Below are 18,219 nucleotides of genomic sequence, written 5' to 3' on the forward strand. Positions count from 1 at the left end.
CTTAAACTGTCTTCCGATACCAAAGGCCTAAGGCAAGAAGCTCCCTTTCTATTTTTTTGTTTTAAGCTTTTTCCAGAGTTGGGATATCCTTCTAAAGCTAAGGATTACTTTCAACAGCCATTTCCATGATGTATAATTATAGCCTTTTATTGTCATTGTACATCATGTATACAACAAAATTGATGTGAGAAGGCATCATTTCTAAAATTAAATTAAAATAGTGATAGAGATATTGGTTCTTTAGTTTGGAAACATATTACAGTTATTTTTCATTTTTATTATTTAAAAAAGGGAGAGACTGGCCAATTATCAGAGATAACCCGGAAATTTCAGATCTCAGCAACTATAAAACAGGTATTTGCAAAAAACTTTGCCCAGAACCAGCCTTTACTAAACAATCTTAAATTGAGAAACAGATGTTTGATCAACTCACCAGGAGTCCCAACTTGATGTAATATATGAAAATCAACAGTGTCTTGTTTCCTGGCATCTTAGGCTAAAAGAACTGGAAAAGTCAATTACCCTCCTGCCAGATTATATATTACTCAGATAAATAAGAGGGGCCTAATGGCTGAGTGATTAAAGACACTGAGCTTGTCATTTGGAACAGTCAGGAGTGAGCCCCCATTACTTGTCTCAACTCCTGCCCAACTAGGAGTTCAAAAGCATACAAAAGCAAGTAGATAAACAGCTACCACTTCAGTGGGCAGGTAATAACATTCTGTGTGCCTCGACGTATAGTCATAAGGGCCCTATGACTACAGAAATGTCTTTGGACAACGCTCAATCCATTGGCTAATGAACAGACATCAGCACTGCCCCCTAGAGTTGGACTCGACTGGACAGGAGAAACCTTTTACAGATAAATAAATACATGTACCACCAGACATAAAACAGTTGTATCACATTGCTGGACTATTTATTTACTTACGGAAATACATTAAAATTAAAGTAGCACACAAATGTAAACTTTTTATTACTGTTTCATAGCTGTTCATACCATGAGGTTTCAGGCAACTCATTACACAGTTCTGCTTCATTTTAATGTAGCCCTACCTGATTTTAATGTAACTGTGTAAAGGACCTGACTAAGTTTCTTAAAACTTTCAACAAGAACAGAACTATAATGCATAGGGAGAAAACAAACAAGAGATTTGCTTACTCCCTGAATGAGCCAGGCTACCTAGAAAGTAGTGCAACATTTCAAAGAATCAGCCATGATAATTCAAGTTCCAACAATGTATATTAAAGTTGCTGCAGTTAAAAAGCAATTGGATCTTGGGATTGAGCTGGGAGTTCGACGCAAGGTGGACCAACCTCTGCCTCACAGGGCTTCCCTGATGCTCTTAAACAAGTGCCGAGTTTTTTCAAATAATTCCATTTTTTTGTATGTCACAAATACCCTACTGGGTGGGTGGCAAACACTCTATAGTTGATAAGAGAGTGGGTGCCTCAGAGAGTGGTAATGGCTTAAAAATATTGCAAATTCTTCAATTATCTGCACAGATAGCTAGCCATCCACAAAAGACTCTTACTAGGAAAAAGAAAAAAAAAGACATGCCCTAATAAAATAAGAAATAAATTGGGGAGTGAAGCATTTAGTTTTGGGATTTCTGTAACTTCTATTCTTTTAATAAACCTGGCTAGAGAAGCTTATTTGAGAATCTTAGTTCAGGATGTACTTGGCTGTCCAAAGTGTTGACACTGTGAGATGAAATCTTCTGGAAAATGAGAGCTCAGCAACTGGCCATACCCATCACTGTAGCCACTCTCTGAGGTCATCTCCCGTATGTTATAAAACCGTAATTTCAAATGTTTAATGAATCAATTTTTATTATTTGTAATCCTATATGTGTGTTGACAAAGACAGAATGAAAAAAACTTTATAAGGATAATATTCTATTCATGGCAGAGACAAATGACAAAGTGAACTCCCATAAAAAGAGGGTCAATTGTTAATATTTCAAGGCATGCAAGGGAGTCTGTCTATACAGTCTAAAATATTAATATAAATCTTTAAAATGCCAATAGTATTTTAACCAGCATTCCTAGAAGTATTCAAGTATAAAAGTATCTATAGATTTCTGAATTATTAAGACCAGAACTTTCTCCTGCTTACTGCAATTTTCTCTTTGAAACTCATTTTACATAACGATATGATAAAGTACCACAGAAGTACAGAGGCAAAAAATAATAATAATTGAATGTCTAACTCAGAAATATCGATCACATAAGTCTTACTTTTAGTAATGAGAGACATCTGTTATTTTATTAGATCATAGTAACAGAGGGATAGCAAAAGTAATAGTCAATGGCTAAGATACGGTAGAATAAAGAAAATAGATACTATAGAATAAAGAGAAAAAACAGAAATTGCAGGGGAAAAATGGGGAGATTGGGGGTGAAGTATCTGCAGGTCCCAGACTGTGTTTCAATGGTTAGATAGCCTAGAACAGGGATGTCAAACTCACTGCCCATGGGCCAGATGTGTCATGTGCTGGCCTCACCCCCATCCGGTTTAGCGAAGGGGGGAAAGGCCCAATATGTCACATGACGGCACCATGACAATGCAAGTTTGACACCCGTGGTCTAGACATTTGTATCTGAATACAGATGTTTTTTTTAACATTTATATTTTATTGTGTTTTTTAATCTGGAGGTTTCTTTTTAATCTAGGGAAACCGAATTGATCACTCTTGAAGATAACTTCCAACGGTACCTGCAGTACCACCATGCTGGACCTGTTAGATTGACTCTCAATAGCACAAAGCTTTAATAAGGACTCTTCTGAACCACCTGCAACTGTTGGGATTGAAGCAAACTGTTTTATAGCAATTCTGCTCTTCCCTAAGCAGTGTTGAAAGTGAAGGAGGAAGAAAGTTCATGCTTCTGATCAGCCCAGTATGGGCTGACCCAAGGCATGGGTAACATTTATGAAAGCTCTGGACAAAATCATCTGTTGGTCAATGTTAAGATTATTATCACTATGCTGATGATAACTAAATCTCTTCCTTGGGCTAAAAGAGAAATTAAATGGATGTTCTGACCCAGGATCTGGAGACTGTCAGGGACTTGATGGATTGAAAGAGGCTCAAGTTGGATTCCTTGCAAGACAGAGTGGCTGTTTGTTCAGAAATCTTGTGTCTGAGAAGCTCCAAATTTGGCTCTGTATGTGGTTGTTTTTTCCCTAAAGGAGCAGTTCCCTGACCAAAGACTTCAGCAGAACATCTCTGTTTTGTTTAAATGTTTGTTTGCTTTTGACATAACAAGTATGAAGCCAGCCATTGTGTTCCTAATTGGTGGTTATTCAGTAAACCTTAGTTAAACAAACTTTGACTATGTAGTGTGTAAGTCAGGTCTATCATTAAAACAGAAAGACGTGCTCGGTACAAAGTAACCAGCTGTTATTTATCCCCTACTTTTTATGTACTCAATAAAAACAATTTTGTGATAAAGTGCTAAATGCTTAGACATCAGATCTCAACTTGTATGTAATATCAATAATGCTACATGATTTCAATATTCTTAAGCTTTACAACTCATAGATTTTTTTTAAAAAAAGCATAAAAAGCCATTCTGGAACAGAAAGAACTTATCTGCAACAATAATAATCCCATTTCTTATAAAAGTTATTTTCAAAACTGGAAACCAGGCATAAGATATAACAGGGGAAAAAAACCCTGTTATTAAAGCACCTTCAGCTCTCCCTTCAAACAATATGTGATCAATCATGCTTTGTCTACACATTTAAAGGATGCTGTTCTGAGGCTCCTATAATTATACTGTTTCAGATCTCCAATTTTACTGAGAAAATAGAGCCATTGCTCTGCATGAAAAATTACCAAGTGAAAAGTTTATTGAACGAAGCAGATGAGCTTTACTTTTCTAATATAATGATATGAGAGAATGACCTTGGGAGACAAAAGGAAGAGCTGCATTTTGCTGTTCTCCCCTGGATTGGAGCAAATTCTGTCCCAGCGGCTGTATTAGTTTTATGATAGCATTCTGTAAAAAATTAGTTACTTATACAGCCATGTGTTGCTGGTGTTGTAATAATGTTGCAGCTGGGTAATGGGTGGGTGGGGAAGTGTCCCCTGAGGACTGCAGACCATTACAAAAAATCCAATCAAAATTTTGTGCCTCTCTTAAGAAGAAAATAAGAGTCTTAAAAGACTGATGTGAGCCCTTTGAGATGGTCCAGACAAGAAGCAAAATTATGAGTGCTTCCTCTATCTTTGTTGTAAGATTATGTTAACAGAATTTTGAAGGGTGGGAAAAATTTCTCCCTACCTCTTTCTACTCTCTGGAAAACTCAGACTCTCTTCTGAGAAACTTCCCACGCCTCCTTCTCATCTTCTGTGGACTGTAACTCTTCCTCCTGTCTCCAACGTCATTCCCACATACCCAAAATAGCAGCCATAATTTTGTGTATAGGCAAAAGTGAAGGTCATCATTTTATGTATGGGTGCAACGCACCGTCTGATACTACAGAACCATTAGCTTATGAAAGGGTTCTTGAAAAAGAATCTTTGTGCAAATCAGGGATTGCACCCCAAAAAAACCAATTTCTTTCTCCAAGCTCAACAGTAAAAATAGTACTTTAAAATTTACACATTTGTTGCTTTTGTGATGTCACAATCTCTTCAATCTGAATGTCCACTGTAAACATAGGACGTTGATACAAAAATATGAAAATTAAAAAGATCACAGTGAACGACATACTGTACTTAGCACAGGGAAAATCCACATAATCAGAAATGAATCTAAATCAGAGTTCAGGGGAAAGCTCGACCAAAATGTCATAGATTTCTTGGGATGTTCAATCCCATAGGTTTAAGACACCCCAAACGTAGTTTTAACAGCCAGATTGTAGTTACCTGCATTGAAAGGGATAAAATGCTCCCCTTGTTTTTTCCTAGTACATATTACATAGTAGTAATATGAGGCAGTGGCAAACAATAAAAATGAAACTAAAGAATATCCTAATTCACGTCAATAAAACTTATATTACTCTTTCACAACATAATACTTGATCGGAAGCAAATATTTTAATTCACTCAAAGAAGTAAAAAGCATTGAACTGCCTTCTTGCCAAAACCAATAAGTATGAATGAATGTTATTCAAGTACCGACCTTGAAAAGAAAAGTACTAGCAAATATTCTATCTCTTGGTCCAAACAATAGCTAAAAAATAATGCCAATGAGCATTTTCTTAGCAGGGTCTGTTTTACTTCTCAACATTCTTTCTCTATTTTAAATGTTTTTATACCAGCCTTCATCAAAACAGATTTAAGGATGACATAATCATGGAGGACATAGGCTTGCAGGAACCAATCAGAACCAAACACAAAATGCCAGATGAGGGTAGAAAATTTCCTTCTACGCCCTATGAATTAAATGTTACATATTTCTGACGAATAAAATTTTCACTGAAAATGTGTCTAAGAAGAAAAGAAAAGTATTTTACTCCCAACAGATAAACAGCATACGTAGTTTATGAAGAAACGGTTTATAATTTATTTCTATTATTTAACACCAGGCGTGAAATATGAGCCATTCTAGGATATTAATGACCCCAATTCAACTGCATTTAAAACACCATTTAGTTATAGTGATCATTTCCCATGAAGAATCCTATACAAGGCTGATAAATTTTTACAGCTAAATCAATTTAATGAAATGTGAAAGAAATTATTACTGCAGAAGTGATAAGCAGAAAAAGAGAGCTCTAGAAATAAATGAATGTGGAACACTCCATGTATTGAATAAGGCACAAGTCACTTTGCAAAAAATGATATTCTTCTCTAAATTTCAGAGCCACAAAGATAATTTGCAGGTCAACTTGGTTTTTAATGGATAGGAAACAGTAATCATTCTTTACATACCGTGTTCAATAGTGTTTCTCAACCATAGCAACTTTAAGGTAAGTAGACTTCAACTCCCAGAATTCTCCAATTTTGGGAATTGAAGTCCACTTATCTTAAAGTTGTAAGGCTGAGAAACACTAGTAAACCAGGTTCCAGTTTTAATTCATATCATTGTTGGATGTGTTCTTTTTAACTCATTCTCCTGAAAACTGCTGCTTGCACTCCCTAATATTTATCTCCACACACTCACATGTTTCTTTGCACATCTATGTCACAATCTTCCTTCTTTTTGTTATTTTATTTCTCAGTTTATGAATCTTTTCACATTCTTTTACTTTTGGGGTTTTGCTTGCTTCATTTGACAGTATCTCTTAAAGAAGCGGTAACCGCCATGAAATTTATGCATTTGAGACATGTCAGTAGGATGCAATCTTGTCCACCCACCCACCCCCATTCATCAACTCGTCATATTTTCCTGGGTCTGCATCTAAAGGATGACCCCCAGGGAAAAGTCCAGGTAAGAAAGCCCAGACACATGTAACCCAGACCCTCACTGAAGCATCTTTGCTGCTTTGCAGCCAAATAACTATATATCCCTAGATTTAACATGACAAAAAACTCAGAAAAACATTTCCCGATGAATGTAATACTAACACAGATATTTATTTCGGTCTCTTATTTATACATTGTATGTGTCGGGGGTCCCCAATCCCTAATCTGTGGACTGGCACTGGTCCATGGTATACCAGAAACTGGGCTGCGCAAACAAGTGAAGCCTAATCCATGGGATCTAGGCAGCACATGAAGCCCCGCTCCCTACGATCCGCGGAAAAATCTCTCCCCATGGAACCGGTCCCTGGTGTCCAAAAGGTTGGAGGCCATTGGTATATGTGGCAGAGTTTCTGTCTATAGGCGAAAACAATAAAGGAAACCGCTTAGAAGTAACTTTTTGTGTCTTTCTTGGTTTTTGGAGTCTGATGATATAAATAAATATTAGGGACATACTGTATATAGATCCCAAATAATCCTTATGCTATAGTTAGAATAATTCAGTAATTGTTTTTAACATTGTTAGTAACACCAAGGAGAAAATAAGTTCTGTGTTAACTTTCTACTAATGTATCATTTGAAGTTATGTTGGAGCTCCCCCTTTTGATTAACTGGTCTCATCGCTGTATCTTTTAGTTGATGCTCCACTGCATCACTTTTTCTGCTAGTCAGATAAAATTAACATAAAATTACACAAAAATTCACAACTCACTACAATCCCTATTAATTTAAAGTAGGAAGATTTCGTGCAGAATTCACACATCATATTTAGAAATAAAAGTCCTGTAGGCCAAGAAAAATTGAGTGGAAAGTTGCAAATTCTATCATGTTTTGAAAGATCACATAGACAGAAGTTAAACGATTTAAATCAAGAGCCTTCTATTTCATCTAAATCCAAAACTGTTGCACTTTTTGTCAGTGAAATAACATAAACCCAAAAATAAACCATGGACTTAAGGGGAAAAAATCTGCCTATAGGAGAAAAGACAAAGACTCCATCTTAAATTCCTATCTTACAATGATGTACTTGAAAATAACTATTGAATAAGGCATTTATTGAGAACATACGCTTTGTTCTCAAACTGGACAAAGCAGACAGTAGTCCAAGCAAGCATTTTATAGCCATGTCCACTTGTAGTATAAGCATCTGTAAATGTCCTATGCAATAACCATCTCTAATATCTGTGCTACACATCACTAGTTGTGCTACTGTGCTACTCACACTAGCTTTTCCTTATTTAAATTTTGTATTAAGCTTAATGGCAGATTCAGATAGCTGAATATTTTTTTGGTTTTGCTTTCCATTAAGTTTCACAACTTATTATGCATTCTGCACCATCTTAGTGACATTCTCAGTAACATAACATCAGTAACATTCATACCCAACTGGATGCCTTAGTTACAAACAGATAAACATTTAATAAGAAAATACACTAGCATTATAACTGTAAAGCCAAAATTTCTGCACACAGAAGGGCATGGAGTATAAAATATAACTATAGAACTGAGAAAAGGCAAGAGGAAACAAAAAGGAAGATAAAGAACAGTCATCAAGAGACAAATCACCTGTTGAACTAGAACTAACGAAAGTGAAAGCACCAGAACTATGAAAATAGAACCTACATGATGTTGTACATGCAATTGTTTTACCAGTTTCTGGTGAGCATAATGGGCACCCAGACTTTCAGACTGAGTCATGAAATGATCCCTGAACCACTCAAGAGGTTAGGTTTTTTCCTTATTTAAATTAAGATTAAATACAGTGATATGGTGGTTGTGCAACCTAGGTGGATTAATATTCAAAGAATTAGTGCAAAGTAGAATAAACCTGAGTAGACAATTAATAATCCATCTGCCAGTCTCTGGCATCACCTTGGCTCTACATGGGCCAAAAATCAGGTCATGAATTCATGAACCTTGCAACAAAATCAAAACACAGTGGACAATCCAAAATATATGTCCAATATTCAAGGAGATATGACAGCACCTAGTATAGAATTCAAAGCAGAACTCTTGATCACTATAAGTTCTGCAAGTTCAGATATGGGTAAATCAAAAAACACACTAGTCTGTGTCTATTTGACCGTACTATGCATGGTTAATTTAGTCAATATTTTCTCAACCTGATTTCCTACGTTTATTGATCTATAATTTAACCATGCAGAATTGGCTGAGAGAACAAACAGTAAACTAAAATATGATGTGCTAAATTGTGGTTGCTTGGTCTCTTAATAATCACTATTATTTTCCCTTATTCTTGTTTAGAATTGAGTCTTATTGGGACCATTTTTATGCTGTCAATCATTACATACTCTAGAAGAAACTCTCCCAATGAGGACTGATTCCCAATAAGCCCCTTTTCAAGGGATGGCTTGTTCTTCAAATGTCTACGTCTCCGTAAGCTTGAACTCAAAAAATGCCTGGGTTTCTTGAGCTTTGGACATATTTTTCAGAATTAGGTCTGATTATTTAGCCTCCTGTACTTCTAAACAATGACTGGCCCTCAGAACATCAAGATTTTATCTCCAATATTTCAAACTTCTATGGCAAACTAGTCAAATTTCAGAAATACTATTTTCTTTTCTTTAAAAAAAATGGGAATGCAACAGTGGTGGGTTCCGGATCCCGTCACAACCAGTACGCTGTGACACCTCGGGCATGCATGCTGCGCACACATGCACAACCACTACCTTGAGATGCTCCAGCTGTTCGGTGGAGGTTGCGCAGGCACTGTATGCTGCATGTGCATGCGCAAATAGCCCAGTTGGCTTAAATATATGTAAGGAATGCGGATAGGCCCTCCAAAACACCGTTCCAGTACGGTGGCTGCTGCTCCCAGCTGCCACCGGTACACCTGTACCAGTGTGTACCGGCTGGAACCCACAACTGGAATGCAAGTGGAGGGAAAGCCTCTACTCTGATCCTAACACACACACTAAAAAATTTTTTAAAGGCTGAAATCTTACCACCAACATTTGGTAGCAGAGTGGGGGCAGTCAGATATTTATGGTAAAATTGATGATAGCACTAGAGGTCTCCTGCTTTCTTTCTGACTGCCCTCCCCGCAAAAAAACATTTAAAAGCACAGCAAACTGGAAAAAATGTTTAACCCTGACTCCTCTTGGGATGTTATCATGTCATCCAGATGTTATTTTGCAGGTCAGATTTTCTCATGGAAGAAATGTTTTTTGGAACATGAATGATATAATGGGAGTAAAATACTACTTTGAATTTTCATTTCATTTTCATTTACACAATAGTATTTAACAAAATTTCAGTATGTTAAACAAAAACCAGAAGATGCAACTACACAATTTACAAATTACTAAATCTTTTTTTAAACTTTATTTTCATAGTAATAAACCCTTTACAGAGAGACCAATCATTGAGTAAGATAAATATGAGCCTGTCTGTCATTACAAAAAAACCATTTAGGTCAAAAGAACAAAATTCTAAAATTTTCCCATGGAAAGACATAATCAGAAGAATTCAAACTATGTGGAGGAAAATAACTTATAACAGCTCACAGGAAGTTAAGAGCAGCAACTAACTACATTATCCAATTACCATACAGAGCAGGCCATCTGCCACTGGTGTGCCTTTGCCCCTCCCCTGGCCAGTTAGGACAGGATATAGGATAGTGGCAGAACCCTTCCAGTTCCATCATACCTCAAATTCATATAATGGCAGCAATGACAACTACAAGCTGATGCTTTTCGAATCAGGTTGCCAGAAGATACTTAATATCCCACAAACATCTGTTTCAAATATAGTGCTCTCGCTAGCACTTTGAAATGGCTGATATCTGAGAAATATAACCTGATCGCCTGAAAGGATCCTTTGGGGCCATTTGCTGTGCTAGTATAAGGTTGATAAAAAGAATGTTTTACTGTAATAATAAGATTGTTTTTACCAAACCTGCTCTTGCATAAATGCATCTGTGGATAAGTCGATCCTCAGTTTTTTAATCAAAATGTATCACAAATGTGCCACCAAGATGTCCTGCATTTTTCATAGCACTTTTGTTAAGGGATCTGTTATCCACATGCATCTATGGAAAATACAGGTACTTATAAAATGTGTTACCATATATACTTGTAGATAAACCCAACCAGATGTTTTGGGTGCATTTTGGCATTAAAAATTCTAAATTTATTCACAATATATATGGCAAATGATTTTATTCAACAGCTAGCACCATATTTATTGTACACTGTTGCTACATAAAAAGTTCATTCATAGAGTCTTCTTCTAGACCAATTAAATTTGTGCATCCAAGTGTGACAGGCAGTGGCTATAATACCTCCTTCTAAAACAAGGAAGTTCTTCTTACCTAGCAGAAGCAAGCAAATTTACATGAATTATCACCTTTATTGGAAATATATTTAGTTAATTTTTTTCTATATTGAATTCCTGAACACCCTTTTTCCTGATTTCACTAAATAATACTTTTAAAAAGCACTTACTTTTCATGGTCCCCTCATCTTCCTCATCTTCCGCATTTATGACCATTGTTCCTAATTGTGATGCTAAAGTGTCATTGTATTCTATCATGGTATTGGCACCTTCACTCATTCCACAAGCAGCTCTGATTGTACCCATTTCTTGTCCCCTTGCTCGAACCATGGTCCTAGAATCAATTTCATCTTCTTCCTGCATTGAGTGAGAAGAAAAACTTTTCATGTAAGTAAAATAATCCAGTTGTCTAGATTCATTCAAGGCATCATGGTTCTTCAATTACCATTAAAACAGAAGTGAAGCAAGAATAGAATTCTTTATTGGACACACAAGGAATTTGCCTTTGGTAGATAGCTTTCTGTGTACATAAGGGAATAAAATACATTAATCAAGAACAAAAAGTTTCAACACTTAGTGATAGTCAAGGTTACTAATAAGCTATCAAATCATAATAGGAAAAAATAACAATATAATTAGAAAGATACAAGCAACATGCTTATAGTCACAAGTGTGGAGAGATAGACACTAGGAAGAAAGATAAGAATAGTAATACATTCTTAGTAAAATATTGACAGTGTTGTGGGAATTGGTTGTTAAGCATAGTGATAGCATTCGAGAAAAAACTGTCTTTGTGTCTAATTGTTCTGGTGTGATATAGCATCATTTTGAGGGTAGAAGTTGAAACAATTTATGTCCAGGATGTGAGGGTTCTGTAGATATTTTCACAGCCCTCTTTTTGACTCGTGCAATATACAGGCCCCTCAATGGAAGGCAGATTGGCAGCAATTGTTTTTTCTGCAGTTCTAATTATCCGTTGAAGTCTGTGTCTGGTTTGGTTGCAGAACCAAACCAGACAATTATGGAGGTGCAGATGACAGACTCAATAATTCCTCTGTAGAACTGAATCAGCAGCTCTTTGGGCCGTTTAAGCTTTCTCAGTTGGCTCGGAAAGAATATGTGGTTTGTTTCCAAATTTACTTCTAAAACTCATCAAACAGCATCAGATAGATAGGTAGTCCTTGACTTACGACCGTAATTGAGTCCAAAATTTCTGCTGTTAAGTGAGACATTTGTTAAGTGAGTTTTGCCTCATTTTACAACCACTCTTGCCACACTTGTTAAGTGAATCACTGCAGCTGATAAGTTACTAACCCAGGTGTTAAGTGATTCTGGCTTCTCCTACGGACCTTGCTTGACAGAAGGTTGCAAAAGCTGATCACGTGATCCAGGGACACAGCAACAGTCAAACATATAAACAGATTTCCACTTATCTGAATTTTGATCACATGATCATGGGAATTGCTAAAAAGATTGTAACTGTGAAAAATGATTGTAGGTCACTTTTTTCACTGCCGTTGTAACTTTGAACGGTCGCTAAATGAACTGCTGTAAATAGAGGACTACCTGCAATTTGTTTTCTTCTCTTGGCCACAAATGGACAGTAAAATATTCCTTCATGAGATTTATTTTGTGACTGGAAGGAAAGACAAGGGGATGGCCTCCAGAAATGAGGTTGAAATTACAGTGGCAATGGGTACACTCTTGGAAGACCTGAAGGACCATGCTGGGGACTAAACATCTTGGAGGAACTTGATCTATGTCAGAGGTCTTCAAACTTGGCAACTTTAAAACTTGTGGACTTCAACTCCCAGAATTCTCCAGGCAGCATAGCTGCCTGGAGAATTCTGGGAGTTGAAGTCCACAAGTCTTAAAGTTGCCAAGTTTGGGGACCCCGATCTATGTGGTCACTGATGCTAACTTGATGGCCCACAATTCTGTCATTAAACGCCAAGAATGCAAGGCATGGGAACTCGGGTTATCAATACATTTAAATTATATCTAATGAAATGCAGAGAAACATTTGTAACAGAGCAACCATGTTTTTAACTGAACTGGCTTCAATATATCAAAACGACGCACAGGCAATAAGTTAGGGTGGCTAAAACAAAAAAGTGTAGCAAACTTATAAGAGGCAGCAAATACTACTTTTTGAAGTTGTCTCCAACCTCTTTGTTAGAGAAATTAACAAAGTTCACTAAAACGACTGCCTTATTTAGAAAAATAAAAATAGAAGAAAAAAGCAAACTTATTTAAGATGATGTTATACTTCTGAAGTAGATAATATAACAATAGCACTTAAGACTTATATACTGCTTCACAATGCTTTATATCCCTAAGCGGTTTACAGAGTCAGCATATTGATCCACCCCCCAACTATCTGGGTCCTCATTTTACCAACCTCAGAAGGTTGGAAGGATGAGTCAACCTTGAGCCTTGATTCAAACTGCCAAATTGCAGGCAGTTTGAAGGTAAGCAGAAGTAGCCTGCAGTACCGCATTCTAACCACTGTGCCATCGCAGCTCCATATAACTGATAGATTGCTCACAGTTCAAAGCAGGTGTCAAAAACCTTCCTGTGTGCGATAATTGTGCAACCACTATAGTTTGTTTGTTTGTTTATTAAATTATACCCATCTTTCATTTAGGAGCTCAAAGCAGCATTCATGCATTCCTTCTTCAGGTGCCTTATGGGGCTGAGCCTTGGCTTTGTAGAGTTTCATGGAACCTGCCAACATCTCATCCCTCCCAATACACAACACACACAAAACCTTAAAGAGGTTAAGTGATCACCTACTATCCACAAAGGAATGATCCTATTACTTCTCTTCATAGGATAGGAAGGAAAGCGGTGAGGGCCAGAACACTGGGAAAGAATGCAGCAAGTTCATATTATAGTCTGTTGATACTTCACCTCTAAAGACGTGATTTTTTCTTTAAGGAAAAGTTTCTACATTTAAGAAATTAAGAAATGCCTGAGCAGGGGTTTGCACTAGAAGCAGTGGTGGGATTCTGCCGGTTTAACAACCGGTTCAGAGATTGCGTGCTCCGCGCATGTGCACAGTTTTAACAAAACTTACCTGCCATGTTACTTCTGGGGAGTAACACAGCTAAGACGCAGCAATTCTCTCTGCCATGCGAATCCGCTGAGAAGATATAGGTAAGTAAAGCGCAGGGGCGGGCAGGCCTACTGGAGCAAACTAGTTCGCTCCCCAGCTGATCGTCAGAACTGCCAGTTCGCCCGAACTGGTCCGAACCAGCTGAATCCCACCCCTCTCTAGAAAACCTTCAAGGTTCCTTCCAACTCTGTTATTCTATTCTATTCCAAATTAATTACTGTGTTGTTTTTAATTTTCAAGTTATGTCACATACTACTCAGAACCGGTCGGAACAGATTGCTACACAAATAGTAGCAATAAATAAATATTAAACAATAGCGTGAACAGTATGTGGAAAAAAAGAGTTTACAATGCTACTACAGAAAATGTTATATCTTTATTACTCACTGAATTTTCTTCATCATCATGAAACATGTCACGCTGTTGAGCCTGCTGCATTTTTAGTTTAATATCCATTGCCTCATTAATCATATCTCGCAAGATGAAAACTCCTTTGGCATTTTTTACAAATGGGTGCTAAAAAACAGATATTAATTTTTTAACACAAAAGTTAAAGGCAGTAGAGAAGACAATCAGAATCCAAAATTGTGTTAATACAACTCTAAAGAGAATGCTAGTAGTAACTTTAATGCAAAACCAGGTCAATTTTGTTCAACTTATTGTATATAATGTATACAGAAAATGAAAAATTGATACACTATTCTATAATATTTTAATAAACAGAGAAGTCCAATCTGCAGGATTTAGTCAGTCCGTTTCAGCCTCTTTGGAAACTCCCAAACAAAATTCAGAGACATGATTTTTCAAAGTTTGATAAAATGAAATTGAAAGACCAAAAAAAAAGGAGCGCTTCTCATTCTCTTCTCATCCCCATTAAAAGCTTAGAAGAAAACACTACTTTGTTAAACTCTCCAAACATGTATGTGGAGGGAAGGGCTCCATATTTCCTTCTATTCCAGAATAGCAGATACTAACCTGAAGCAATTGCGTAGCAGTGGCTCTTTGTTCTGGACACTTCACAAGACATTGTTTTACAAAATCTGTAAATTCGTCTGACCATAGCTCTGGCTTTCGAAATGTTGGTGGTGGATTTGTTGGAATCATGAAAATTGCCTGCAAATAACAATATTGGTTTTTGCCCTTTGCTCACGTTGTATCTAAGCAAAAAATTGATGCACAAGAAAAATACTTTCAAGAGCCCAAAGGGTCAAAGCTTCCCTATCATTTTTCTGTAGATCAAAAATAGGAGTACAACTTCATGTGGCTGTTTTTCTAATCACAACTACTAAAAACTGGCGGCACAGGTTTCTGCCATACTGACATTGGAAAAGAGATGAAAATTATAGCATTAATCCTGAAGTAGGTTTAAAAAAAAAACCTTTCTCAAGAACCCAAAATCTGCCCAGATGTGAAATGGGTTCTTATATAATGTCATTCTTGGCCTCACAGAAAATATTAAAGGATAGCAATGTCCCACTTCAGAGCACAAGGCTGAAACAGGACATTCCTCTAGTCTTCCCCAACATATTAAATGCAATGGCACCCCAACTAGCTGAATGCCCCAGATTGGAAAAGCTGTTCTAGTGATCTTCATCCTGTTTCAGTATACAGATAGTCCTAGACTTACAACAGTTTTTGTGACCAAAGTAACAACGGCACTGAAAAAAGTGACTTATGACCGCTTTTCACACTTACCATATTTTTCAGAGAATAAGAAGCACCTTTTTTCCACAAAAAAAAAGGCTGAAAATCTGGGTGGGTCTTATACACTGAATATAGCATTTTTGCCTCCTGAAACCCCACCGCCTTCGCAAAATGGCCATGCATAGCTTGTAGGAGGCTTTCAGAGAGCTCCTGGGGGCTGGGGGAGGGCAGAAATGAGCAAAAAAACAGCCCATTTTTTGCTCAATTTTGCGCCCCCCCCCCCCAGCAACACTATAAGCTTCCTAAGGCTATTAATGCCCCTTTTTTTGCAAACGGGTCATTTTTTGCTCGTTTTTGGCCCATTCACCTTGAGGAGCACTCTACAAGCCTCCTAAGGGCTATTCATGCCCTTTTTTTGAAAAACGGGCTGTTTTGGGGAGGTTTGCAGAGTGCAAAAACTTTTTTTTAAATTTGCCTCTTCAAAACCTCAGTGCTTCTTATACTCCAGTACATCTTATATTCCGAAAAATAAGGTACAACTGTTGTGGCATCCCCATGGTCATGTGATTAAAATTCAGATGCTTGGCAACTGGTTCATATTTATGTGGTTGCAATGTCCCAGTGTCATGTAAATCCCTTTTGCGACCTTTTGACAAGCAAAGTCAATGGGGAAGCCATAGTCACTTAACAACGGTATTACTAACTTAGTAACTGCAGTGATTCACTTAAGAAATGTGTCAAGAAAGATCATAAAATGGGGCAAAATTCACTTAACAAATTCCTCACTTAGCAACATAAACGTTTGGGCTAACTGTGGTTGAAAGTCGAAAACTACCTGTAATTAGCAACAGCACTACAATATATTTCAACATGGGCTACTTTACATATTTGCATTCAAATGACTTTGAACTTTACTGAATCCAACTTCCTGCTTAAAGTGGGTTGAAAATGATAAAAAATTTATTCTCTAAGAAGACTTAAGTTTCACACAGATGTTTCACTTATGCATATAGTCCTCACTTCATTATGGCAATTGGGAACTGCACTTCATCGCTCAGTGACACAATCTTAACACGTAATGTCACGTGACCACACACTGATTTAAAAACAGCAGTTGGCAATGAAGATTGCAAATGGCAATCATGTGACTATGGACATTGTGACATTGTAATTGCAAGCTGAATGCCAAGCACCCAAATCACAATCACATGACCACAGGAACCACCATAACTACAAAGATTTGTCATAAGTGAATGTGTAGTCATTCAACAAGATTGTCTGTACTGCTGTTTACAAAGGAAGGGAACTTGAGTCTTCAGGCAGACTGTAAAAATTTTTGAATATAGCTATAGCTATTCTAAGAGTAGACAGAACACTGTATTTTTTTAATATAATCGGAGAAATTATTAAGTGTATGCAGTATAGACATATTTAGTAATCAAATTTAGTTTTTGTTTTATGCCTGCAAACAGTTAGGCAAATCTACTTTACTACGCACAGTACCCTCATCATGCACGTGGAATTTTATTAAGCTGGTGTTTAGAGACTACATCTAGCAAAGTAGGATCAAACCAAAGATAATGAGAACTAGGGCTCAACTTTACTAGTGCATTAAAGCTACAATCATCTTCCTATTTTGGACCAGATACCCAGCATTTACCCTCATTGGATGAATATCAGCATATGGGGGTTTTCCTTCAGCCATTTCAATGGCAGTGATACCCAGAGACCAGATGTCTGCCAGACAATTGTATCCAATTTCTTGGATCACTTCAGGTGCCATCCAGAATGGAGTTCCTATCACAGTATTTCTTTTTGCCATAGTATCCTATGAAGGGAGACAAATTTTAAGGAAGTTAGCTTTTTAAAAGGGGTCTGGTAAAAGCATCTGCTGATCAATTGTTCAAATGCTTTCAAATTTTCTGTAAGCTATACTATAACCTTAAATTACAGATACTGTAAGCTATATTAAACATCTCTGCATCAGACTGGTGTGGTGGTGAATATGCTCTTCTAGAAAATAGGAAACTATGAGTTTTAGGCCTCTCTTAGACAAGAAAGCTAGCTGGATGACTTTGGGCCAATCATTCTCTCAGTCCAACTCACCTCACAGGGTTGATGTTGTGGGGAAAACAAAAATAAGTTAGCCATCCTGAGTTACATATACATAAGGAAAAGTGGGATAGAAATATAATGGTAACCCATCTCCTAGAATTTCAACATATTTGATAGTAGAGATGGGCAAAATACTCTGTACAGAGTAGCTTGGCTCAAGTTGCTCATGCCTGCACTGGTACATATAACTTTGTTCCAGGAAGGAGAGGCAAAGAAAAACCCAAAGGACATTAGTGGATAAGGGAAGAGAGAGGCAGAAAGACCAAGAGAAAGGATATGATGCTTCTGGTAAGGTGATAGGACTTTTTGCTGAACTATGAGTGATGCTCCCAATCCAGCAGAATGGCAGAGGGGAGAGAAAGGAAAAAAGTGGAAGATTATTACAGATAGCCAAGCTGGTAGGATATGCTGGGTTGGGAGCAATGCACATCAACCTTGTCCTGTTCAACCTGTCTGGGTTTTGTTTCATTCAAAGCCTAAATAAGCAAAGCATTCTGAATTTCAATTTTTCTAAATTATGCCTGGCCTGAACAAGTTAGCAAAACCTCCAGAATATAAAGGTTCTAGGTTGAAAACACTTCTCCCACTTTGTGCACATCCAAGTCAATAAAGATACATTCAAATGAAAAT

At 37.2% G+C, this 18,219-nt stretch overlaps 1 protein-coding gene across 2 annotated transcripts in view; it reads right to left on the reverse strand.

Moving 5' to 3' along the window:
- Nucleotides 1–18,219, reverse strand: part of STK4 (serine/threonine kinase 4) — a 76,898-nt gene that overhangs the window by 37,759 nt on the left and 20,920 nt on the right. For both annotated transcript variants that reach the window (XM_087720398.1, XM_087720397.1), the window contains exons 6-9: nt 17,135–17,302; nt 14,806–14,943; nt 14,218–14,346; nt 10,883–11,069 (exon numbers count right to left, since the gene is read on the reverse strand). In XM_087720398.1, coding sequence (XP_087576524.1) covers nt 10,883–11,069; nt 14,218–14,346; nt 14,806–14,943; nt 17,135–17,302 — 622 coding nt within the window. The remainder of the gene's footprint in view (nt 1–10,882; nt 11,070–14,217; nt 14,347–14,805; nt 14,944–17,134; nt 17,303–18,219) is intronic.

Source organism: Thamnophis sirtalis, unplaced genomic scaffold (assembly GCF_051295495.1).
Source record: "Thamnophis sirtalis isolate CommonGarterSnake01/CBP01778 unplaced genomic scaffold, rThaSir2_p1.2 scaffold_7, whole genome shotgun sequence".
Lineage (NCBI taxonomy): Eukaryota > Metazoa > Chordata > Lepidosauria > Squamata > Natricidae > Thamnophis > Thamnophis sirtalis.